Source organism: Symphalangus syndactylus, chromosome 13 (assembly GCF_028878055.3).
Source record: "Symphalangus syndactylus isolate Jambi chromosome 13, NHGRI_mSymSyn1-v2.1_pri, whole genome shotgun sequence".
NCBI classification, from domain to species: domain Eukaryota; kingdom Metazoa; phylum Chordata; class Mammalia; order Primates; family Hylobatidae; genus Symphalangus; species Symphalangus syndactylus.
This window is the reverse complement of record NC_072435.2, coordinates 124,281,199-124,308,321: the sequence shown is the minus strand read 5'-3', so window position 1 is coordinate 124,308,321 and position 27,123 is coordinate 124,281,199. Positions and strand designations below refer to the sequence as shown.

The 27,123-nt window shown below is 45.6% G+C and overlaps 1 protein-coding gene across 2 annotated transcripts in view; it reads right to left on the bottom strand.

Annotated features, from left to right (window-relative positions):
- Positions 1–27,123, bottom strand: part of TMEM132C (transmembrane protein 132C) — a 452,086-nt gene that overhangs the window by 79,206 nt on the left and 345,757 nt on the right. For both annotated transcript variants that reach the window (XM_055237228.2, XM_055237229.2), the window contains exon 4: positions 20,557–20,740. In XM_055237228.2, coding sequence (XP_055093203.1) covers positions 20,557–20,740 — 184 coding nt within the window. The remainder of the gene's footprint in view (positions 1–20,556; positions 20,741–27,123) is intronic.

The window sequence follows — 27,123 nt, the reverse complement described above, 5'->3', positions numbered from 1 at the left end:
CGGACCCAGGGCAGTGCTTCTCAAAGTGGAGTCCCTGGAGCTTGTTAGGGATGCAGATTCCTGGGTTCGCCACCAGCCTGCCACCTGAGACACCTTGGAGGGGGGCACCCAGGCTTTCCCAAGTCCCCAAGGCCATGCTGACCCTGCTCAAGTTCAAAGACCCCTGAAACACAGCCATGCCCCTCCCTTAGCCCACAGCTTGCATTTGAATTTTTAAAATTTATTTTATTATGGTAAGAACAGGTAATATGAGATCTACCCTCTTGCCATTTTTTTTTTTTTTTTTTAGATGGTGTTTCGCTCTTGTCATCCAGGCTAGAGTGCAACGGTGCAATCTCAGCTCACTGCAACCTCCGCCTCCCAGGTTCAAGTGATTATCCTGCCTCAGTCTCCCGAGTAGCTGGGATTACAGGTGTGCACCACCATGCCTGGCTAATTTTTGTATTTTTTAGTAGAGACGGAGTCTCACCATCTTGGCCAGGCTGACTGCAAACCCCTGACCTCATAATCCACCTGCCTTGGCCTCTCAAAGTGCTGGGATTACAGGCGTGAGCCACTGTGCCTGGATGAATTTTAAAATGCAGAATTCAGTGTTGTCGACTACAGGCAGATCTCTGGGGCTTGTTGGATCTGCAGGGCTGAGATTTCATGGCCCTTGATTCATAACTCCCCATCTCCCCTTCCCCAACCGCAGGCAGCCACCATTCTGCTATTTGCTTCCATGAATTGGACTATCTCAGATACCTCATATTAGTGGAATCATATTGTTTTTTTTTTGTTTTGAGACAGGATCTCACTCCCATCGCCTAGGCAGGAGTACAATGGTGCAGTCATGGCTCACTGTAGCCTCGACCTCCCAGGCTCAAGCAATCCTCCTGCCTCATTTTTTAAAAATTTTTTTGCAGAAACAAGGTCTCACCATATTGCCCAGGCTGGTCTTTAACTCCTGGGCTCAAGCCATCTTCCCACCTTGGCCTCCTGAAGTGCTGGAATTACAGGCGTGAGCCACCTCAACCGTCCCAGGTTTTTTTATTCTTAAGATTAGCAAAGGCTGGGGGTGGGAGCCAAGATGGCCAAATAGGAACAGCTCCAGTCTACAGCTCCCAGCGTGAGCAATGCAGAAGATGGGTGATTTCTGCATTTCCATCTGAGGTACCAGGTTCATCTCACTAGGGAGTGCCAAACAGTGGGTGCAGGACAGTGGGTGCAGCGCACGGTGCGCGAGCCGAAGCAGGGCGAGGCATTGCCTCACTCGGGAAGTGCAAGAGGTCAGGGAGTTCCCTTTCCTAGTCAAAGAAAGGGGTAACAGACAGCACCTGGAAAATCAGGTCACTCCCACCCTAATACTGCGCTTTTCCAACAGGCTTGGAAAACGGAACACCAGGAGATTGTGTCCCGCATCTGGCTCGGAGGGTCCTACGCCCACGGAGTCTTGCTGATTGCTAGCACAGCAGTCTGAGATCAAACTGCAAGGTGGCAGCGAGGCTGGGGGAGGGGCGCCCACCATTGCCCAGGCTTGCTTAGGTAAACAAAGCAGCCAGGAAGCTCCAACTGGGTGGAGCCCACCACAGCTCAAGGAGGCCTGCCTGCCTCTGTAGGCTCCACCTCTGGGGGCAGGGCACAGACAAACAAAAAGACAGCAGTAACCTCTGTAGGCTTAAATGTCCCTGTGTGACAGCTTTGAAGAGAGTAGTGGTTCTCCCAGCACGCAACTGGAGATCTGAGAATGGGCAGACTGCCTCCTAAAGTGGGTCCCTGACCCCCGAGCAGCCTAACTGGGAGGCACCTCCCAGTAGGGACAGACTGACACCTCACTCGGCCAGGTACTCCTCTCTGAGACAAAACTTCCAGAGGAACAATCAGACAGCTGAATTTGCGGTCCATGAATATCCACTGTTCTGCAGCCACCGCTGCTGACACCCAGCAAAACAGGGTCTGGAGTGGACCTCTAGCAAATTCTAACAGACCTGCAGCTGAGGGTCCTGTCTGGTAGAAGGAAAACTAACAAACAGAAAGGACACCCACACCAAAAACCTATCTGTACATCACCATCATCAAAGACCAAAAGTAGATAAAACCACAAAGATGGGGAAAAAACAGAGCAGAAAAACCGGAAATTCTAAAAAGCAGAGCACCTCTCCTCCTCCAAAGGAACAGAGTTCCTCACCGGCAATGGAACAAAGCTGGATGGAGAATGACTTTGACGAGTTGAGAGAAGAAGGCTTCAGACAATCGAGCTACTCCGAGCTACGGGAGGAAATTCAAACCAATGGCAAAGAGGTTAAAAAATTTGAAAAAAAAAATAGATGAATGTATAACTAAGATAACCAATGCAGAGAAGGGCTTAAAGGAGTTGATGGAGCTTAAAGCCAAGTTTTGAGAATTACGTGAAGATTGCAGAAGCCTCGGTAGCCGATGCGATCAACTGGAAGAAAGGGTATCAGCGATGGAAGATGAAATGAATGAAATGAAGCGAGAAGGGAAGTTTAGAGAAAAAAGAATAAAAAGAAACGAACAAAGCCTCCAAGAAATTTGGGACTATGTGAAAAGACCAAACCTACGTCTGATTGGTGTACCTGAAAGTGACGGGGAGAACGGAACCAAGCTGGAAAACACTCTGCAGGATATTATCCAGGGGAACTTCCCCAATCTAGCAAGGCAGGCCAACATTCAGATTCAGGAAATACAGAGAACAACACAAAGATACACCTTGAGAAGAGCAACTCCAAGACACATAATTGTCAGATACACCAAAGTTGAAATGAAGGAAAAAATGTTAAGGGCGGCCAGAGAGAAAGGTTGGGCTACCCACAAAGGGAAGCCCATTAGACTAACAGCTGATCTCTCGGCAGAAACTCTACAAGCCAGAAGACAGTGAGGGCCTATATTCAACACTCTTAAAGAAAAGAGTTTTCAACCCAGAATTTCATATCCAGCCAAACTAAGCTTCATAAGTGAAGGAGAAATAAAATACTTTAAAGACAAGCAAATGCTGAGTGATTTTGTCACCACCAGGCCTGCCCTAAAAGAGCTCCTGAAGGAAGCACTAAAGATGGAAAGGAACAACCGGTACCAGCCACTGCAAAAACATGCCAAATTGTAAAGACCATCGAGGCTAGGAAGAAACTGCATCAACTAACGAGCAAAATAACCAGATAACATCATAATGACAGGATCAAATTCACACATAACAATATTAACTTTAAATATAAATGGGCTAAATGCTCCAATTAAAAGACACAGACTGGCAAATTGGATAAGGATTCAAGACCCATCAGTGTCCTGTATTCAGAAAATTCATCTCACGTGCAGAAACACACATAGACTCAAAATAAAGGGATGGAGGAAGATCTACCAAGCAAATGGAAAACAAAAAAAGGCAGGGGTTGCAATCGCAGTCTCTGATAAAATAGACTTTAAAGCAACAAAGATCAAAAGAGACAAAGAAGGGCATTACATAATGGTAAAGGGATCAATTCAACAAGAAGAGCTAACTATCCTAAATATATATGCACCCAACACAGGAGCACCCAGATTCATAGAGCAAGTCCTGAGTGACCTACAAAGAGACTTAAACTCCCACACAATAATAATGGGAAATTTTAACACCCCACTGTCAACATTAGACAGATCAACGAGACAGAAAGTTAACAAGGATATCCAGGAATTGAACTCAGCTCTGCACAAAGTGGACCTAATAGACATCTACAGAACTCTCCACCCCAAATCAACAGAATATACATTTTTTTCAGCACCACACCATACCTATCCCAAAATTGACCACATACTTGGAAGTAAAGCTCTCCTCAGCAAATGTAAAAGAACAGAAATTATAACAAACTGTCTCTCAGACCACAGTGCAATCAAACTAGAACTCAGGATCAAGAAACTCACTCAAAACCGCTCAACTACATGGAAACTGAACAACCTGCTCCTGAATGACTACTGGGTACATAACGAAATGAACGCAGAAATAAAGATGTTCTTTGAAAGCAACGAGAACAAAGACACAACATACCAGAATCTCTGGGACACATTCAAAGCAGTGTGTAGAGGGAAGTTTATAGCACTAAATGCCCACAAAAGAAAGCAGAAAAGATCCAAAATTGACACCCTAACATCACAATTAAAAGAACTAGAAAAGCAAGAGTAAACACATTCAAAAGCTAGCAGAAGGCAAGAAATAACTAAAATCAGAGCAGAACTGAAGGAAATAGAGACACAAAAAACCCTTCAAAAAATTAATGAATCCAGGAGCTGGTTTTTTGAATAGATCAACAAAATTGATAGACCACTAGCAAGACTAATAAAGAAGAAAAGAGAGAAGAATCAAATAGATTCAATAAAAAATGATACAGGGGATATCACCACCGATCCCACAGAAATACAATCTATCATCAGAGAATACTACAAACACCTCTACACAAATAAACTAGAAAATCTAGAAGAAATGGATAAATTCCTCGATAAATACACCCTCCCAAGACTAAACCAGGAAGAAGTTGAATCTCTGAATAGACCAATAACAGGCTCTGAAATTGTGGCAATAATCAATAGCTTACCAACCAGAAAGAGTCCAGGACCTGATGGATTCATAGATGAATTCTACCAGAGGTACAAGGAGGAGCTGGTACCATTCCTTCTGAAACTATTCCAATCGATAGAAAAGGAGGGAATCCTCCCTAACACACTTTATGAGGCCAGCATCATCCTGATACCAAAGCCCGGCAGACACACAACCAAAAAAGAGAATTTCAGACCAATATCCTTGATGAACATTGATGCAAAAATCCTCAATAAAATACTGGCAAACCGAATCCAGCAGCACATCAAAAAGCTTATCCACCATGGTCATCCCAGCTTCATCCCTGGGATGCAAGGCTGGTTCAACATACGCAAATCAATAAATGTAATCCAGCATATAAACAGAACCAAAGACAAAAACCACATGATTATCTCAATAGATGCAGAAAAGGCCTTTGACAAAATTCAACAAACTTCATGCTAAAAACTCTCAATAAATTAGGTATTGATGGGACGTATCTCAAAATAATAAGAGCTATCTATGACAGACCCACAGCCAATATCATACTGAATGGGCAAAAACTGGAAGCATTCCCTTTGAAAACTGGCACAAGACAGGGATGCCCTCTCTCACCATTCCTATTCAACATAGTGCTGGAAGTTCTGGCCAGAGCAATCAGGCAGGAGAAAGAAATAAAGGGTATTCAATTAGGAAAAGAGGAAGTCAAATTGTCCCTGTTTGCAGATGATATGATTGTATATCTAGAAAACCCCATTGTCTCAGCCCAAAATCTCCTTAAGCTGATAAGCAACTTCAGCAAAGTCTCAGGATACAAAATCAATGTATAAAAATCACAAGCATTCTTGTACACCAATCACAGACAAAGAGAGAGCCAAATCATGAGTGAACTCCCATTCACAATTGCTTCAAAGAGAATAAATACCTAGGAATCCAACTTACAAGGGATGTGAAGGACCTCTTCAAGGAGAACTACAAACCACTGCTCAATGAAATAAAAGAGGATACAAACAAATGGAAGAACATTCCACGCTCATAGGTTGGAAGAATCAATATCGTGAAAATGGCCATACTGCCCAAGGTAATTTATAGATTCAATGCCATCCCCATCAAGCTACCAATGACTTTCTTCACCGAATTGGAAAAACTACTTTAAAGTTCATATGGAACCAAAAAAGAACCCACATCACCAAGTCAGTCCTAAGCCAAAAGAACAAAGCTGGAGGCATCACGCTACCTGACTTCAAACTATACTACAAGGCTACAGTAACCAAAACAGCATGGTACTGGTACCACAACAGAGACATAGATCAATGGATCAGAACAGAGCCCTCAGAAATAATGCCACATATCTACGACTATCTGATCTTTGACAAACCTCACAAAAACAAGCAATGGGGAAAGGATTCTCTATTTAATAAATGGTGCTGGGAAAACTGGCTAGCCATATGTAGAAAGCTGAAACTGGATCCCTTCCTTACACCTTACACAAAAATTAATTCAAGATGGATTAAAGACTTACATGTTAGACCTAAAAGTATAAAAACCCTAGAAGGAATCCTAGGCAATACCATTCAGGACATAGGCATGGGCAAGGACTTCATGTCCAAAACACCGAAAGCAATAGCAACAGAAGCCAAAATTGACAAATGGGATCTAATTAAACTAAAGAGCTTCTGCACAGGAAAACAAACTACCATCAGAGTGAACAGGCAACCTACAAAATGGGAGAAAATTTTTGCAACCTACTCATCTGAAAAGGGATAATATCCAGAATCTACAATGAACTCAAACAAATTTACAAGAAAAAAAGAAACAACTCCATCAAAAAGTGGGCCAAGGACATGAACAGACACTCGAGGCGGGCGGATCACGAGGTCAGGAGATCGAGACCACGGTGAAACCTCGTCTCTACTAAAAATACAAAAAAATTAGCCGGGCGTGTTGGCGGGCGCCTGTAGTCCCAGCTACTCAGAGAGGCTGAGGCAGGAGAATGGCGTGAACCCGGGAGGTGGAGCTTGCAGTGAGCCGAGATTGCGCCACTGCACTCCAGTCTGGGCGACAGAGCGAGACTCCGTCTCAAAAAAAAAAAAAAAAAAAAAAAAAAAAAGGACATTTATGCAGCCAAAAAACACATGAAAAAATGCTCATCATCACTGGCCATCAGAGAGATGCAAATCAAAACCACAGTGAAATACCATCTCACACCAGTTAGAGTGGCCATCATTAAAAATTCAGGAAACAACAGGTGCTGGAGAGGATGTGGAGAAATAGGAACACTTTTACACTGTTGGTGGGACTGTAAACTAGTTCAACCATTGTGGAAGTCAGTGTGGCGATTCTTCAGGGATCTAGAACTAGAAATACCATTTGACCCAGCCATCCCATTACTGGGTATATACCCAAAGGACTATAAATCATGCTGCTATAAAGATACATGCACACGTATGTTTATTGCAGCACTATTCACAATAGCAAAGACTTGGAACCAACACAAATGTCTGACAACGATAGACTGGATTAAGAAAATGTGGCACATATACACCATGGAATACTATGCAGCCATAAAAAATGATGAGTTCGTGTCCTTTGTAGGGACATAGATGAAACTGGAAAACATCATTCTCAGTAAACTATCGCAAGGACAAAAAACCAAACACCGCATGTTCTCACTCATAGGTGCGAATTGAACAATGAGAACACATGGACACAGAAAGGGGAACATCACACTCCGGGGACTGTTGTGGGGTGGGGGGAGGGGGGAGGGACAGCATTAGGAGATATACCTAATGCTAAATTACAAGTTAATGGGTGCAGCAAAACAACATGGCACATGTATACATATGTAACAAACCTGCACATTGTGCACATGTACCCTAAAACTTAAAGTGTAATAATAATAATAAGTTAAAAAAAAGATTAGCAAAGGCTGAACAAAGGGTCACATGTAGAACTTGCACTCCATTCTCATTTGAAAAATGAATGGATGATGACGTAAAGCAGGTCCCAGTGTGCATGATGTTTGTAAGAGAGATTGAAATCACCCCAAAGTTATCCCTTGCATCCACCCAGACATGTATTCTCCATTTTTTTCCTCCAAAATATTTTCTTTCCTCCTCATGTGACAATTACTTAAAATAAATTATAAATTCATTCATAGATCAATGCTCTCACATGTTTCAAATGATGACATAATTATGAGGCTGTAGAATAAAGGCTGACAGCTTTTAATGTTAGCCTTGGCACCATAATCATATACCAAACAATAAGGATAATGCATCTTCCTTGGGCTGCATTCATTTAGGCAACAGGTATTCACAGAGCAATTTCCATGAGGCAGGAGCTGTGCCTGGCACTGGTGATCAACACATAAAACAGATCAGAGTCCCTCACCTCCCGGTGGAGCAGGCAGATGCGGCGGGTCATACATCCACCTATACATTCTACAGCTCCTTGTTACGTGCCTACTGTGTGCCAGGCATTGTTCTAGAAGCTACTGATAGAGTGTCCGCTGCCCACATGGAGCTGACACCCCACTGGGGAAATTCAGATAATGAATGTACAAATAGACATGCATTTTATTTGGTCATGTTATGCGAGAAAATCAAGCCACTCAGGGCATAGAGTGGGTGGCTGTTATTTTAAATCAGGTGAGGGAGGTGCACCTGAGAAGACGTAAGCAGAGACCTGAATAGCAGGAGGAAGAACACAGTTTGGAATGTGGGGAAGAGGCTCCTGGTACAGGAAATATTAAGTGCAAAGGCCTCAGGGCAGAGTGCATGGGAGGGGCTGCAGAAGGAGGTTAGATCTCAGTGTGCCGCCGTCGACCAGACATTGCACTTTTTTAAAAAGTGCAGTGGGGAGTTTTCAGGGAGGCAAGAGCAGGGAGGAGATGACGGGTTCAAGGCTCTTACTGTGAGGAAGGGGCTGCCAGGGGTCAGCATTGAGCAGGGGAGACCAGTCCAGAGGCAGGTGATACATCCAGGTGTGAGATGATGGGGCTAGGCTGAGACTGGAAGTGGTGAGGTGAGGGGAGACTGCTGCATTCAAGATGCATTTTGAGGGATGGCACAGATGGGCAGGTGCGATACCAGAGTGTGCGGCAGGCCCGGGGAGACCTGGCTGATGCCAGGATTCTGCACCTGCATCTCCACCTGCACCTGCACCTGCATCCTAGATTTCTCCTGCAGCAGCAGCTCCGTGGCCACCTCAAGTTGTGCAGATGCTGGCCGTGAGCTGTCCAGCAGTTTCACAGCCATTTTTGGCCTCCTTTTCATGGCACTGACCAGGACGCAGCACTTTCTGGGCATGGAGGCGTGACTCCTCAGTGGAGGGAGCCGGGACACTGCAGAGCAGAGCTGCAGGGCAGGGGGAGGCATCAGACCTGCAGAACCTGCTGTCTTGGGTTGGAGGAAGCAGAACAGGGGACCCAGGGCTCACAGAGGCTTTCCAAATGATGGTCATAAGATAAATGATTACAAGATAGTGCCTGGGATGCTGGTGCTTGGGGACAGGAATCTTATGTCTGTTATGCTCGTTGCTGTTTCCCTAGACTGGCACCCACCGGTCCCCCAGGGGGTGTCTGGTGGGAGACGAGGAGGCAAGAGACTCAAGGGTAAAATGAGATAGAGACAAAATCCCAGCTGTCAGGGAGCCAGCATTCCAGACTGGGGCGGCTGGGGGAGGGGGATAAATATATACACAAATGAAAACATAAGGAAGATAATGTCAGATAATGATCAGACAGAACAATAACTTTGTCAAGGCTAAAATGAGAAAGAGATGAAATTCCAGCTGTCGCGGAGCCAACATTCCAGATTTCACTGGGGAGGGGAGTAAACATACAAACAAATGAAAACATAAGGCAGATAATGTCAGACAATGATCAGACAAAACAATAATTTTATTGGGTATGCCAAAAATAAGATCAGGCAGTGTGCTAGAATGGGGGCAGGGAATGCAGCTGTCAGCACCATCTCGGGGCAGGAGGGCCTCCAGGGACGAGGTGGGCACGGAGTCCTGAGTGAAGAGGAGGAGGAGGTGGGGTACCTCTCAGGATGGCACAGTGAGGACAAAGATGCCGGGTGAGGAGAGCTGGCGGCACCTGCAACAAGGCTTGCACACAGTAGGTGCTAACTAGGGAGCGGCCCTTGGTGGCTGGGGTGGCGGTGTGGCTGGAATGAGCATTTCCTTCTGTATGCAGCAGGCCTGAGCCATTTCTCTGTGCGGGTCGTGGTCATCTCTAGCTGGCAGGTGAGGTCTGAGAATCTTTTCTCAGATCAGAATAAAGTTTTTAAAGGCATGCAGTAAGATATGTGCGCTCACACAGGAAATCAATTGTATTGAAATGCAGTCACTGGCCGGGCACGGTGGCTCACACCTGTAATCCCAGCACCTTGGGAGGCCAAGGCAGGCGGATCGCTTGAGGTCAGGAATTTGAGACCAGCCTGGCCAACACGGTGAAACCTCGTCTCTGCTAAAAATACAAAATTAGCTGGATGTAATGGCAAATGGCTGTAATCCCAGCTACTCAGGAGGCTGAGGCACGAGAATCACTTGAACCCAGGAGGCGGAGGTTGCAGTGAGCCGAGATCGCACCACTGCACTCCAGTCTGGGTGACAGAGTGAGACTCCATCTCAAAAACAAAAATAAAAATAAAATAAAATAAAAATAAAAATAAAAATGTTCAGCACAGGCCAGGTGCAGTGGCTCATGCGTATAATCCCAGCATTTTGGGAGGCTGAGGTGGGCAGATCACCTGAGGTCAGGAGTTCGAGACCAGCCTGGTCAACATGGTGAAACCCTGTGTCTCTGCTAAAAACACAAAACATTAGCTGGGCATGGTGGTGAGTGCCCATAATCCCAGCTACTCGGGAGGCTGAGGCATGAGAATTGCTTGAACCTGGGAGGCCGAGATTTCAGTGAACCGAGATCGCACCACTGCACTCCAGCCTGGGTGACAGAGCGAGACTCCGTCTCAAAAAAAAAAAAAAAAAAAAAAAAAAAAAAAGAAATACAGTTAGCAAAATTCAAAATAACTTCAGGTACTGTAGTACATGTGTTTCTTTATTACTGAATTAAGTAATAAGATGTAGGGCTTTACTTCAAAGCAGTGAAGAATATAGAAGGTATTTCATGACATCTGTATCAACTGCATATGATATGACATGGAAATGTGTGAGTTTGGTGGCAGCTGCTAATGCTTTTGGGGCTATGACCTGTGTTCACAATGGTTGTGTCCCACAAATTCATATGCTGAAATGCCAACCCCCAAGGTGATGGGTTAGGAGGTGGAGCCTTTGGGAGGTGATGAGGTCATGCAGGTGAAGTCCTTATGAATGGGATCAGTGTCTGATATGGTTTGGCTGTGTCCTCACCCAAATCTCATCTTGAATTATAGCTCCCATAATTCGTACATGTTGTGGGAGAGGCCCAGTGGGAGATAATTGAATCACGGGGGCAGTTTCCCCTAGGCTGTTCTCATGGTAATGAATAAGTCTCAGGAGATCTGTTGGTTTTATAAGGGGTTTCCCCTTTCACTTGGTTCGCAATTCTCTTTGCCTGCCGCCATCCATGTAAGATGTGACTTGCTCCTCCTTGCCTTCCACCATGATTGTGAGGCCTACCCAGCCATGTGGAACTGTAAGTCCATTAAACCTCTTTTTCTTCCCATACTTGGGTATGTCTTTATCAGCAGCATGAAAATGGACTAATACAGTGTCCTTATAAAAGAGACCTCAGAGAGCTCATTTGCCCGTTCCACCACATGGGGACACAGTGAGAAGCCACTGTCTATGCACCAGGAGGCAGGTCCTCAGCAGACACTGAACCTGCTGATCTTGAACTTCCAGCCCCCAGAACCATGAGCAGTAAATTTCCACTATTTATAAACCACGCAGTTTATGGCATTTTGTGATAGCAGCTCAAATGGACTATGATAGGAAGAAAATGCTAAGTTTCAGTTAGGGGTTAAATGGAAATGCAGGTGTAACTTTCCCATTCAAGTTCAGAGAGCCTTGTGGATTCTCTGGGGGTTTCTCCACCTCAGGACCCCTGCAGGGTGGCTGCAATGCTGCTGCAGCTTTAGGGCACAATCTTCTACTGGCACAAGCATAGGGTCACCCCCCTCCCTTCACTACTTTCTCTCGGGACTGTGTTTCTTACATTCCAGCAGGAGGGCTCATCATTGAGACAGTGAGCTGGCAGGTGGCACCACTCTTCATATGAGGGTGGCACTGGGTTTACAGGGCTCTATGGACAGATTTCACTGAGAATGGTACCTCTCTGACTCAGCAGGATTCTAACCGGCACATGGATGAACAATTTCTGTAGTAACAGTCAGGTTTCTAGTGTAAAGTGATTAATGAACTACTGTTTGAATACCCACAAGTAATATATGAATACTTATATTTTTACTAGTAAATATAAGTAGAAGTGTAACCTGAAGCTTATTTAAGCTAAAATAACTAGCATTTCCTGAAGACTTACTAAGTGCCAAGCAAAGGTTTCTGAGTACAGTTAGTTCTCGAAGCAGGACCATGAGTTGGGGTCATTTTTATTCCTTTTTTTTTTTTTTGAGATGGAGTCTCACTCTATCACCTAGGTTGGAGTGCAATGGCATGATCTCGGCTCACTGCAACCTCTGCCACCCAGGTTCAAGCAATTCTCCTGCCTCAGCCTCCCAAGTAGCTGGGATTATAGGCCCTCGCCACCATGTCCAGCTAATTTTTGTATTTTTAGTAGAGATGGGTTTCATTATCTTGGCCAGGCTGGTCTTGATCTCCTGACCTTGTAATCCACTCGCCTTGGCCTCCCAAAGTGCTGGGATTACAGGCGTGAGCCACCGCACCCGGCCTATTTCTATTTCACAGATGAGAAAACTGAGGCACAGAGAAGTCAAATCACTTGCCCAAGGTCACACAGAAATTAGGAGGAGGCATTGGGACTCACCCCAACTCAGTCAGGCTGAAGCTGAGTGCCCAATTTCTATACTATTCTCTCTTTAGAAAACAATATTAAGTAAACGATAGACTCAGTGGTTTTTGGACATGGCGAAAAGTGAGAAAGGCTGTCATTAATCAACACCATGGCGTGGTGTTCCCTCCTGGGCCCTCCTCCTACCTTACGCAAACTCCAATTGACCTGGAAGGTAAGGAAGAAGAAAATGCTGACCTAAGTCATTCCCGCTGATTTTTCTGTTCTAGCATCACTCTTCTCACTTTGGGACGATAGATTATTATGATTATTGCTTATGTATATATTCTCTGTTTTCATTTCTCAATCATCTCTAATGAAATTATATCATCTTTTTTTTTTTTTTTGAGACAGAATCTTGTTCTGTCTCTCAGGCTGGAGTGCAGTGGGGCAATCTCGGCTCACTGCAACCTCTGCCTCCGGGGTTCAAGCAATTCTCCTGCCTCAGCCTCCCGAGTAGCTGGGATTACAGGCGCCCGCCATCGCGCCTGGTTAATTTTTTGTATTTTTAGTAGAGATGGGGTTTCACCGTGTTGGCCAGGCTGGTTTCGAACTCCTGAGCTCAGGCAATCTGCCTGCCTTGGCCTCCCAAAGTGCTGGGATTACAGGTGTGAGCCACCACACCCGGCTGAAGTTATATCATCTTATCATCTTTAAAATTAGAACATAGCTTTACTTTTTTTTTGGCAGGTCTAATTTTTTTAATTTTTTGTTTATTGTTTATATATATATATATATATATATTATACTTTCAGTTCTAGGGTACATGTGCACAATGTGCAGGTTTGTTACATATGTATACATGTGCCAGAACACAGCTTTACTTTCTAAGTAAAGCAAGTCCCATAATGAAAGCTTAAACTTGGAAAGGCCTGTGCTAGCCCTCAGTCCCCCGCTTTCCTTTTACTGGTGGGGAAACCAAAGTTCAGATAATGATGATGCTACAAAGGACAGCAATGATTCCTCAAATTTTTTGAGTGTTGACTCTGGCAGGCAGTGGGTATGGCATCATTTATTGGAGAATTAATCAGTGACCCTGCAAACATTGCTACCAAGGCAGAACAGCTTCGTATGCATCAGAGATTTACTTTTTAGGCAAAAATCTGGGCCAGTTAGTTGGAGGGGAGGGAAATTTTTAAACCTAATCCCAAAGCAAATCTCTAGCTGTGACAAGAAAATACTTATTCTATCCATATGGTTATCTTTCAACTGAGCAAATATTTTTCAATTGCCCTAGAGCATCCAACCCATCCTTAAAATTCTCTTAGAGAGTTACAAATAGAAACATTTTGAAGTTGGAATAGGAAAGTGGAGATCAGGACAGGATGTTTTTGAAAAACAGTAAAACATTATTTTTCCATTGTCTCCTTAAAAGCAATATTCTCCAATCCCCATCAAAGGAGATCTCCCCCGCGTCCTATGACATGCCTGCCTTGGCCCTTCTCGAACACAGAAGATATTGCTAACACACTTCCCCACGGACCCCAGAGCAGAGTGAAGCCAACCAACACCTGCAGATTGACGTGCAGATCCGATAGCATCTCTGCAGTGCCATGGGCCTGTTCATGCACATCCAGTTCTCTGAATTTAGCAAGGGCAGAGGATGCAGGAAAACAACCATAGGATGACCCCGGGTGGGAAAATCCAGCGACAACCACTGGGGTCAAGATACCCCAACAGGATGTCTTAACTGCTCCCTTCCATTTTGACTGTCCATGAAGAGAAGAAAGGCCACCCTGGGAATGTTTCCTGGTTATATATATATAGAGAGAGAGAGACAAAGTCTCACTCTGTCACCCAGGCTAGAGTGCAGTGGTACCATCTTGGCTCAGTGCAACCTCCGCCTCCCAAGTTCAAGTGATTCTCCTGCCTCAGCCTCCCGAGTAGCTGGGACTACAGGCACCTGTCACCATGCCTGGCTAATTTTTGTATTTTTAGTAGAGATGGGGTTTCACCATGTTGGCCAGGCTGGTCTTGAACTCCTGACCTCAGGTGATTTGCCCCCCTCAGCTTCCCAAAGTGCTGGGATTATAGGCGTAAGCCACCACGCCCAGCCCATATATATATATATATTTTGAGGATAACGGTGTGTTCTCAGAAAAAGAGAGTCTAGTGGGAGCATGCAGCATTTAGCTCTCAGGTGTCACTCAGGGTCCTGGCTGGAACAGACAGCCTGCTCGGGGTGGTTTAACTGGAGGGAGTGTTGCAAAGGCTGAGCCATAGAGCTGTGGGCATAACAGAGGGAAATAGCCAGGGATGGTGCAACACCCCACGCTAGTCCCAGCTGGGAGCTGTTTCTACCCCAAGGCCTAGGGGCAGGGCAAGGCAGTCGAGATGCTGGAGCCCAGAGAGAGGAGAACCACAGAAAACAGACTTCCCAGTGGGACAGGTATGTGGGCATGGAGGACCACACCCCCGCAGGACACACATCAGGCTGGGCAGATGAGGATGCACTGTGTCCCGAAACAGTACCATGGATGGGGGCTGAAACAACAGACACTGATTCTCTCATAGCTCCTCAGGCTGAAAGTCCGAAATCAAGGTGTCAGCTGCAACACAATCCCTCTGAAGGCTCTAGAGAGAACCGTCCTTGCCGCTCTCCTAGGCTTGGCATGTTGCCAGCTAGTCTTTGCTTCCCTTGGCTATGGGGTGCTATTGGAAGCTCCAGTCTTTGTCGCCATCCTCACATGGCCTTCTTGCATCCTCCACGTTCAAATCTCTCTCTCCTTGTAAGTACACCGATCATTGCATTTGGACTCCACTCGAATCCAGCATGATCTCCTCTCAACTTCGGTACATCCGCAAAGACCTTACTTCCAAATAAGGTCACATTCACTGGCTCCAGGAGTTAGGACTCCAACCCACTTTCTTGGGAGGGTGGGCATAATTCAACCCATTCCCTCCAGTTCTCTCTGGTGCCTCCCACTGGTTAAAGCCCTCCAGAAACCAGAGGACAAGGGAGCCTGGGGGCGGTAGTTCACATGGGCCAGCCCCCAGGGCCCAGAGCAGAGCCCAGAAGGGTCTGGAAGGGCAAACCAGTCACAGGAGAAGGCCCCGCTGCCATCTCCTTCTTCATCATCCTTTCTAGTGGCGTGCTTCATCCAGGGGCTCCAAGGATCTCTCAAGCCCTAATGAATCTCCATGACACCCCAGAGAGGTGAGAATTAGATCATCATTTTGCAGATGCAAGAATAAGTAGCAATCTCTCCTTTAAACAGCCCTACTGATTGCCACTTTATTTTTAATTTGATTTTATGCAGAGAGATAGGAACATGTTCTAGGAATTTTGAAAGCTCTGTGTAAGAAAAAAAAAAAACCCAAGTTACCCTCATGTTTTAGGGGTCAAGGAAAACGATTTCATAATGAGTTTGCAAAGGATGAAAAATGGCAGTGATTTGAAACTTTTCAAAATTCCAGGTAAATCTCACCACTTTTCAGGAAATTTAATTTCAGACTAAATATGTCAGTCCCGGGGGCAAAGAACTTCTTCCTACACCTGCCAGAATTAGTGGTTACTGCCTTCTCTAGAGTTTTGTGCCTAAAATTTAGTTTTTTTTTTATTATTATTACAAATAAGCAGTAGGAAGAAAGTCCATGACGCTAACAAAGCTAGAAATCAGTTAGACCCCATCCTCTTGCTCTCCTTGATTTGTCTGACAGCAGCGTCTGATCACTATCTGGACCTCACCTTAGGAAGTACCTACCTGTTTGCTATCTGTCGCTCCACTGGAGTATACCTGCAGGAAGGCAAACTTTGTCTGTTGACTGCTGTCCTCTGAGGATCTGCAGCAATGAATACCTGCAGAGCTTAGTGTGAGGTTGAATGAATTCTGCTGTTTGTTTATTCCTTTTTTTTTTTTTTTTTTTTTTTTGAGACAGGGTCTCATTCTGTTGCCCAGGCTGGGAATGTAGTGGCACCATCATGGCTCACTGCAGCCTCCAACTCTTGGGCTTAAGCAATCCTCCCACCTCAGCCTCCCCAGGAGCTGGGACTACAGGTGTGTGCCACCGCACCTGGCTACTTTTGGTATTTTTTTGTAGAAATGAGGTCTCACTACGTTGCCCAAGCTGGTCTTGAACTCTTGGACTCAAGCAATCCTCCTGCACTGGCCTCCCAAAGTCCTGGGATTATAGGTGTGAGCCATCGCGCCTGGCCTTGTCCATTTATTCTTAAAAAGAGACCACTACCTCAGGCACTCACCTACAGAAACTATCACCTGGAAATCTGTGCATGGTCTCTGCTCATGTGGTCTCAACTTGGGATACGAACCCTTTTTTCTTACACTGAAGAAGAACTGAACTGCCAACATTTTTGTTGTCCCAAATGCTCCTTCCTCTGTAGTTCTGAAAGCTTTATGTAAGAAAGTAGCCTTGGTCCTCCCATTCAGATACCTCTCTCACCCCATCCCCCAAGCCTAACACTGGCACAGTGGGGACAGCGCAGGGAGGAGGGGATTAGGGAGAGGTGGGTGCTGCAGGAGGGCCGTGGAGCTAAGACTTGGTGCTTTCCTGCCCTCACAAGGCAAGAGTCTCATTGTCAAGAAGGCTGGAGGCAGGATGAGCAAAACGGTGGCCTTGGGAATCAGTGCTCTCCCAATAAAACAGTGCCCAGGGACCGGCAAGGGAGATTCAGGTGACTTCCGCCTGCAGGGGCTGCTGTGGGGAGAGTCGAGAGCACTTCTCCCTGCTTTTCCCATTGCATTTACTCAGGGGGAGTCAGAGGCAGTAGGTGACGGGGGAATGCTGTGGCTGAATCCTCCCATCCATGGCTGTCTCCTTGGATTTAAAAAGGAGCTTCAGAAGGCTTGATTTTAAGGCGAGAACTTCCCCAGTGAGGCAGATTTTCCATCTGTTAATCCCCTATTTCACCTTTCTGAAGTTTGTTTTCTTTAAAATGATCAACAAATTGGAAAGTATGCTTAATTGGTTCAAAGATCTAACCAGCTGTCTCACTGGCTGCTAACAGACAACACAGGATTTTCTTTTTGTTTAGTAATTTTTTTTTTAAATTTCTCATCTTCTAGTCAAAGCTGCAGTTTTATTAGCTAGTTACTTCCAATAAAAGTTTATTTTTTGCCCGGTTATAAATGACCTAAAGCTTATTCTGAACCAAAACTTTGAACATACAGAAAATAGGAGAATAGAAGTTCCTCTAAATTGTCTCACCTATTTTCTAATTTTCCATGTTGCTTTGCATAGCTGAGGTCAAGTTGTACATCCCAGGGGATGCAAAACGATGATACTGCATGTATTAGTCTGTTTTCATGATGCTGATAAAGACATACCTGAGACTGGGTAATTTATAAAGGAAAATAGGTAATGGACTCACCGTTCCGTATGTCTGGGGCAGTCTCATAATCATGGCAGAAGGCAAAAAGCATGTCTTACATGGCGACGGGAAGAGAACAAGAGCCAAGTGAAAGAGGAAACTCTTTATAAAAGCACTAGATCTTTTGAGACTTACATTCACGAGAACAGGATGGTGAAAACTGCCTCCGTGATTCAATTTTCTCCCATTGAGTCCCTCCCACAACATGTGGGAATTATGGGAGCTACAATTCAAGATGAGATTTGGGTGGGGACACAGCCAAACCATATTACTGCACGAGCACCCAAATCCAGCATTCAGAGCCCAGAGCTCTGCGCTGGTGCTGCAAAGATGTTTGTTAATCAACAAACTTTTGAAGAAAGCTCATTTGAATTCACATGCATTTACTTGCAAACGAAAGGATCCTGACAAGAGTACAGACATTAGTAGTCACCTCACTTTACCTTAAAGGCATTATGAAAACACAACAACCTCAAGAATAACAATACATCCATCCAAGGAAGACCTGTGCTCCCCTGAAAAGGACCATTACAGTATTTCACACTCTTAAGATGGCTTTTCCTTTTCAAAGTATTTGAATGTCTTATCCTTCTGAAATAGGTAAGATCGAAACCCAGCACTTGTAATCCAGAGCTGATGTTGGTGTGTGCTCTAGGACACAAGTCTGCACATTTTCTCTCTAAAGGGCCAGATAGTAAATATTTTAGAGTTTATGAGCCAAGAGGCAGAACTGAGCATATGAAGTAGCTAGACAGGATCATTTAAAAATGTAGATATTTAAAAGTGTTAGAACCATTCTTAACTTGCGTGGTGTACAAAACTGGGCAGCAGATTGGATGTGGCCCATGGGTTGTTGTTTGTTGACCCCTGTTCTAGGACATAAAAAGTCAAAAGGAATCATTCTCTAACTTCAAAGTGTTTACAGATCTTTGTGGTAGATGATGCCTTCTGGGGTGGACATCTGCTGTTTTGTCTGACCAGCATCTGTTCCCTGTTTCCGTGAAAGCCAAATTTTTCCATGATGCACAGGCTCTTAGTCTCATTCCACACTTGCCCCACCTGAGGCTACACCTGCCCCACCTGATTCCACACCTGCCCCACCGGACTCTACATCTGCCCCACTTGATTTCACACCTGCCTCACCTGATGCTACACCTCTCCCACCTGCTGCTACACCTCCTTCACCTGATTCCACACCTACCCCTGAGGCTACACCTACCCTACCTGATTTCACACCTGCCCCATCTGATTCCACACCTGCCCCACCTGATGCCATGCCTCCCTCACCTGATTCTATACTTGCTTCACCTGATCCACACCTTCTCCACCTGATGCCAAACCTGCCTACTTGGTTTCACACCTGCATCACCTGATGCTACACCTGTCCCACCTGCTGCTACACCTCCTTCACCTGATTCCATACCTGCCCCACCTGACTCTACACCTGCCCCACTTGATGTCACACCTGCTTCACCTGATGCTACACCTGTCCCACCTGCTGCTACACCTCCTTCACCTGATTCCGCACCTGCCCCAGGGTGATACATTCCCCAGGCCTGGCCAATCAGAGCAACACATCCTTTTGATTTCAGTGATTGGCTTCATGTTGGGCTCATGACCCAAGCCAATCAGTTTCAATCAGTCCCTGTCCCAAAGGATTTGCTGGAGTGACTGGCAATGAGGTTTCCACTCATTTCTATACGGACATGATGCTGTGAAGAAGCCAGCATGGCATTGCCGGGGCCACCTTGTGACTAACAAAGAGGAAGGAGAGCTGAGAAACGAAAAGAAGCCACCATCCATACCACATCATTTGCACATGTGGGCCCCTCACACTCCAAGTGTGGTCTGCAGACCAGCCGCGCTGACATGGTTGAGGAACTTTGAAAAATAAGTACCCAGCCCAGACCTCCTAAGTGAGGATGGGCATCTACTCAAAATGTTCATGTGATCTGCATGCCCAATAATGTCTGAGAAACACTTTTCTAGACTTTTAAACTTACATGAGCCGAGTTTAAGTTGGGTTGTGTTTGTAGCCTTTATAACTCAAAGAATCCTGAATAATCCATTTCTTATAATCCTTATTAATCCATTTCTCATAACATGATTCACACAAGTAGCATGTTTGCTTACACATTCTCATCAGTGTACAAGACTAACAGTAATCTAAGAGTGGCCACATTGTGAGTCAGATAGAGGGTGCTTCACTACTCAAGCCCAATGTCACTCATCTACTTTCTACATTTCAGGTTGACCTCGCTGCCCAATGACAGCCTCTGAGAGTTCAATGCCAAGTGAGCTCCATCATCCTAAGGAAAGCGGAGATGAAGGGGTGTCTATCTCAAGCACGGAGTGGGGAGCAAGAAGGAGCCGAGTTTGCAGAAAGATGGCAAAGCTGACCATCCTTTTAGCTCAGGGTTTTCCAACCCCGGCTGCACACTGAAATCACTTGGGGAGCTTCTCAAAATCACAGGTGCTCACTTCCACCTCCAGAAATGATTGCGACTTGCTGGACTAAACTTTATGACTAAAGTTGAGAAAGGCCAGGCTAATGAAAAGTAATAACTTCCAGGGTGGGGAAAGATGAGAAACTTTAAAAGTAAACACTCCATAAAACCATTGTGGCAAACAACCCATGACAGATAGGAAGGACACAGGATGCAATCAGGTGGCTGAATGCAGGAGCATCCAAGGTAACTCAGGACTCACCATAGCCAAGGGAACGATGCCCACCAGGTCCTTCTGGCTGACAAAGATCTCGGACACAGCGATGTCTGTGGTCCCCTTCTGCGGGTACTCCACCTGCCATGTGATGGGCTGAGTCCCTGAAAGACTGCTGAAACTGGCTATTTCAAAGTTCATCTGCACAACCTCATTGAATAAACTGCTGCTCCTGGAAGAGAGAAAAGAAAATGGCTTTAAGCCAACTTTGTTCAAAGGACCCTTCTCTCCTCATAATAGCACCCAGAAGATAAAGAAAAAGAAACGCGTCTCAGGGATGGCTCTAGGGTTTTGGTGGGGGTGCCTGGGGCATGGAACCACCTACAAGGTAAGGACTGGCATCTGGGACACAGAAGCACCCACAAGTTAAGGATATGGGCCAAGAATATTCAACAATGAGCAGTAACCTGTGTCTGTATTGATGAGGCCTTGGAATGATTATTACCAGCTCTGCAGATGATGAGCTAAACTAGTTTAGCTCACACCTGCAGTATGCACCTGAATGGCCTCTGTTCAGTTCTGTAGGTGTGGCAGATGCTATAGGCTGGGGTCCCCAACCCCTGGGCCATGAACCGGTACCAGTCCATGGCCTGTTAGGAATAGGGCTGCACAGCAAGAGGTGAGTGGTGGGTAAGTGAGCAAAGCTTCACCTCTATTCACAGCTACTCCCCATAGCTCGCATTATCACCTGAGCTCCACCTCCTGTCAGGTCAGTGGCAGCATTAGATTCTCACAGGAGTGTGAACCGTATTGTGAACTGCACATGTGAGGGATCTAGGTTGTGTGCTCCTTATGAAAATCTAATGCCTGATGAGCTGTCACTGTCTCCCATCACTCCCAGATGGGACAGTCTAGTTGCAGGAAAACAAACTCAGGGCTCCCACTGATTGTACATTATGGTGACTTATGTAATTAGTTCATTGTTGTTCAATATTCATTATTCACTATCATTACAATGTAATAACAATAGAAATAAAGTGCAAAATAAATGTAATGTACTTGAATCATCTCAAAACCATCCTTCCCCCACCACCCCCATCTGTGGAAAAATTGTCTTCCATGAAACCGGTCCCTGGTGCCAAAAAGATCAGGGACCACTGCTGTAGGCCACTCACTCAATAGCACCTTCAACCCCTTCTGCTTGTCCTCCTCTGCTGTAGGGGCTGAGAGGCCTAAACTACATTCTCAGAACCCCTTGCTGCTAGATGCAGGATTGAAGCAGAGTTTGCTCCAGTCAGACCCACTCATTTGGGATGCAGAGGAAGAAATGGGTTCTAGAGCAGCAGCCAGGAAGGGAGTTGGGGTTTTCTGGTGAGCACAGTGGCCCTGGTTCTCCTGGGGCAGCTGTGGGGTGCCCCTGGCATCCAGGCCCTCACATCATCATGCCAAGGGGTGACAGGGGTGTTTCCACCACAACAGTCCTCTGCAGAGGTTGGACCTTTTTCATCTGTGTTATCGCTGGCTGCCCTGTCCCTAGCTGTATAGTAAATACATTCAATTCAGTGGTTCTCCCAGAGATTATGTGAATTGTCTAATATCCTTTAATGACATCTCTTCTGCTTAGAGGGGCTACTTAGCTAAAGGGCCTCTTTGTCTGCAACTAAGAATTCTGACCAATTCCATGCATTTGAGATATATGTATCTTGGGAACTACTGTTGGTCCAAACTTTTTCATTTTTTAGATGATAAAATTAAAGCCAATAAAGGAAAGATGGCTTGCCCACAACCATATAGCTGGCTAGTGCAGAGTCACATAAAATGTAGCATCTCCTGTTTCCCAGTCCAATGCTCTTTATAGATCCTCGCCTAAGACAGCTGGTGGTCAAATATGACATCACAAGGCTCCAACAGTTTTTTTTTATTTGTTTGTTTGTTTCCTTAGGGCAGGAGACAGCAAACTGTGTCCTGTGAACCAAATGCAGCCAGCTGCCTATTTTTGTGAGTACCATTTTACTGGAGCACAGCCTTGCCTATTTGTTTACATTTTCCTATAGTTGCTTTCGTGTCACAAGAACGTGGTTGAGTAATTGCAGCAGTCAATGTAGAGCCTGCAAAACCTAAAATATTTCTTATCCAAATCCTTACAGAAAACTTTTGCCAGTATTGGCTAGAGAAGTTCAGAGAAGGGGAAGTTGGCTGAGCTTTGTAGAGCTGTTGAGTCAATAGAACTGCTATTGGTGGGAACAAGAAGGAAGGGCATGGCAGACATCACGCTGGGTTTGTAGGGGGGCCAGGGTTCTGGTGAGCCTTGGCATCCAGCCTGAGGTATCTCCAGTGCCCTCTGTCGATATGCTAAGGATGGCACTAAGTGGTGGGTCTGTGGTCAGCAAGACCTCAGGCTGCCATCCCCTGGAAGGCTACATGTTTGCAGATGAATTAAAGGAGATTTTCCATGGCATATCAAGAAAGAAACACCAAGTATGCTTAAAAACTGCATCTCAAGCATGTGCCAACATGAAGAGTAGCAGTGAAACACTTTCCTTTGCTGGGGCACTAATATAGAGTGCACCGTTCAATCTTCAGGGCTTGATTGACAGCCAGAGTGCTAACTCTCCGCCACATCACCCTTAGTCCTGCTCAGTGGCTGGGGAAGGATGTAATGGGAAGGTTACTGCACCAAACCAGCACTGGGTTTCGTGAATCTTCCTTGAGTTCACAGGGCCGAGAACAGGGCCCAGAGAATCATGATTTATGAGATGCTAGAGAATCCTCTGGGAGGGAAAAGAAATCCAAGGTCTTGACCGTCAAGCTAGAGGCTGCAAATCTCAAGCATGAATTGCTGGTCTTTAAAAATGAGGGAGAGATGTCTTGAGTCTAGAGTGTTTCCAAACTAAGAGATGTGTTCTTGGTCCAGCAGCTGAGGCCCACAGGGGTCTAAGTGTGCACAACTCAACATTCAGGAGATCCTCTCTCACTGCTGGGCTGCAGACAGTCTTGCATTCCAGGGAGTTGAATCTCGTCTTCTTAGCAAACACGCCTAGACCTGCTTCTCCTTATCTGCCACTGGGTACTGGCACTGGTGCTGTCCAGGAGCTGCATAGCTACTTGACTGACTCTACTCAGCAAATAATTCAATTCCCTTAGTATTGGATGTGACAACCATCCAAATGTCCAAAGACCCCCTTTCAGTCCCCAAACAGATGCCTATACTGGCACAGCACCACAGAGGTTGCAATGGGCTTTCAGCCTGCACCTCTCTTCACTCTCTTACAAAGTTCTGTGAGCACTGCAACCACTCACATCAGCTCTCCGAGACTCAGAGGCACCATCTAGAAGATTGAAATAATGACATTCCCGTTGTGCAGGGAGGAAAGAGGCATGAAAAAGAAGCCAGCACAACTTCTCATGCTCCAGCGGCAGCATCCTCCACTGCAATTATGCTAACGAAGGGCATTAAGAAAGGCACAGTCATGGGCAAGGGAAAAGAGATGCAGTATTTTTCCTTTTGGCTTGAAAGACATTGTTACATGATTTTTGTGAGCAGTGAGGTGACCTCCCGAAAGCGTTCTGTTGTAGTTGACATAAGAATAAAAATAACACGTGGCTGTTAACAATATACTCACTATGTGCCAGGCACTGGACCAGGTTCCATGCAAACCTTATTCTAAATCCCAATACAAACTCCGAGGTGGTGATTAAGGTTCTCATTTTGCACCAGTGTCAGAGCAGACACTTTTGAACCTCTGCAGCCAGAAAGTGTGTTTGCATCAACTTGCTCTTCAACCACAGATAGGAGAGAGCAACGCAGCAGGATCCCGTTTGAAACATGCTGCAGCTCCCCACTCAGATGCCCATCACTTGTGAGCCAACTCAACCTAATCTTGGTTTCAGAATGGAAAAAAAAAAATACAAGTTTCACAACTGGATGAAAACTCCAGCTTTCTGGCAGCTGCACAGAATTCTAGGTCAGGGTGACATCAGGGCAAGCTCTCTGGTGCACTGGGGGCAGGGGGCCTGGCTGGAACACCGACATCTGTCTTTCAGGGAGTTGGAGATCTCAGACAAAAGGAAGAAGAGATAGTTCTGTGTCCACCGGGACCCTGGGAATGTGTGTGATAGAGCAAAGGTCAGACCAGACTGACCCGACAGAGCAACGAGCCCCCAGGAGGCCTCAGGATTCAACATTCTGACACAAGACAAAGAATTCCTCTGGGAAGATGCAGAACCAATACGCTTGTCTCTTTATTTTTGTGCATTCATATTCTTTCCTACCCCTTCTCCACCCTCACACAGTCTTTGTCTTCTTTGTCTCTAAAAAATGCATAGTATGATGTATCTAAGTTAAAGAAAATGCAACCCTATTTTGAAACTTGACCCTTCTGTGGAGATGAGTGACTGGGCGATTTGGTGTCGCTGGTTTGGCTCTGTTCATTTTAAGGGAGGGTCTCCACTCTGTCCTTGCTGACTGATGGGATGGCTGGCCAGTGGTACTGGACAGCAGAAGAGTTTCCTAGAAAAGCTGGGAATCTAGGCTTTTTTTTTTCTCTAAAATCTCTGGATTTTAAATTATGAGAACCTTCACTTTTTAGCTAAGGCATAGCTTAGACAACATCTCTGCTGATTCTCAGTTTCCTGTCTCTGGCTTAGAAGGTTTCCCTCCAGTACCTACATATTCTGGCAAAAGCATTTTATGGTTTGCTGTGACCTGAGGTGGAAGATATCTTCCCAGAAATGACGCATGTGGTGATTCTCGAACTGCAGTACCCAGGATCCTTGGCGCTCCAAGGGGTGAGACAGCAGTGGCCATGGGGCTGGAGCCAGTCCCTAACCCCACTCCCGCCCCCGACATAGTCCTGTTGCAGTGAGAGTACCTCCAATCGGATGTGTTGTCCACATTAGGCCTCCAACAAGCCTTTCATTCAAATAATGAAAGAGAAAAGAAGAAACGAAACAATAAAGGAAATGAAGAAGAGAGGAGAGGAGAGAAGACAGGAAAACAGTGAGAGAGGGAAGGAGGGAGGAAGAAAGTTAGCAGTTTGAACCGAGACGAAAAGCCATGGCCCTTTAAGGGGAGCACACACGTGTCAGGATTCATGCCGTGGGCTTCAAACGAACTTCCTGACTCACAGCCTGGCTTCCCAGGTACCGGCTGGATGACTGAACAACTCTGCCTCATTTTCTCTATTTGCAAAATGGGGAGGTTAATCCCTGTCATTTCGGAGTTGACATGAATGAATAAGTCAAAGTGCTTAGAACGGAACTTGATGCCAGCAAGCATCAATAAATGGAAGCTGTTTCTTGGTTTTAGCAGGACTTGACATCGCATTCAGGCTCAGTGGCTTTAGGGTTGGCTGCCTAAAGCCACCATTCAGACGCACGCTTGAAGGCTGGTCCGGGAGCTTCCTGAGAACGAACCACAGTGGAGGGGCAGGCTCTCAACCATTCACTGTGAACTGGGACTCATTACGATTTGTATACAGTGCATTTCCTGAGTGCCTGCCTCTGCAGACACAATGCCATAATGCACACTGTACTGGCAGATAGAGACTAAAAAAATAAGAAATCTTTTCTTCTTTCAATTCTTCCGTGGTCAGTGCCTTTCCACTGACTCTAATCAGACTGAAATATTTGCTAAGCTTTGCCTTGAAGGGACCAAGAGTCTTTCACATCAGCTCATATGGGGCTTGCGATGTTGCTGGAGTAATAAAGAGAGGAATTTAAACACTTAAGTGACTCCAGAGAGCACCCAAGAACTATCACTCGGTAAATCAATAGCGTAGATTTCTTGTGGTAACTCTTGAACTAAATTTTCAAAATTGGCTTAAAAAGCTCTTACTCAAAAGCAAATAAATTCTCCCAACAGTCACAATACAGTTTGGACCACTGGAAACCTAATTTACCAAACCTCGTAGCCGTCAGACTCTATTTGGTAAGAAAATTGAGTCTGGGGTGAGTTAAAAGCCAAAAGGGCTTTACCTCCCTACTACAGGGAGTCAGGGATTTTAGCTCCAAAGTTGGTTGACAGCTTAGTGCCCGCAGGAAGAAAAGGGACTAAGCAAATAAAGAAAATCAACCTTCTCATAGGGAAGCCGCTTCAGGAGAAGAGAAGCACTCGATCCAGGCTTTGCTTTATTCATTCTACCTCATGAGTATTTCATGAAGGCGAGGACACGTGCTTCCTCACTGGGAAGGGCTTTCTTAGAAAGTCCCATTGACCCTAATGTCAATACTCACATCTGAGGGCTTTCTGGGATCTCTCCATGGTGCCGAGGTACGTCCCTTGCTGGCACAAATTGCAAGCAACAGAAAACACCCTGCATTGATTGACAAGGAAAAGAGAATGGAACAAATGCCTCAAAATTACCAGGCTGACAGGAGAAATAGGCATGGGGCCTAGGTGGGAGCAAAGGAAGGCTACAAAGCTAGAACTTCAGATGCCAGTTCTAGAGAGGACAGTGCTGCTGATGTCAAAACTTTCTCCTGTTCTTGAGTCTTTGCCTTAAGGATCCCTCATTGAAAGGTCTGAGTAAGGAGCTCTGATTGGCTGAGCTAAGCTAACACACCCAGATCCAATACGCCAGGGGAATGAGACAGAATCTGGCCTTTTACAGAGGG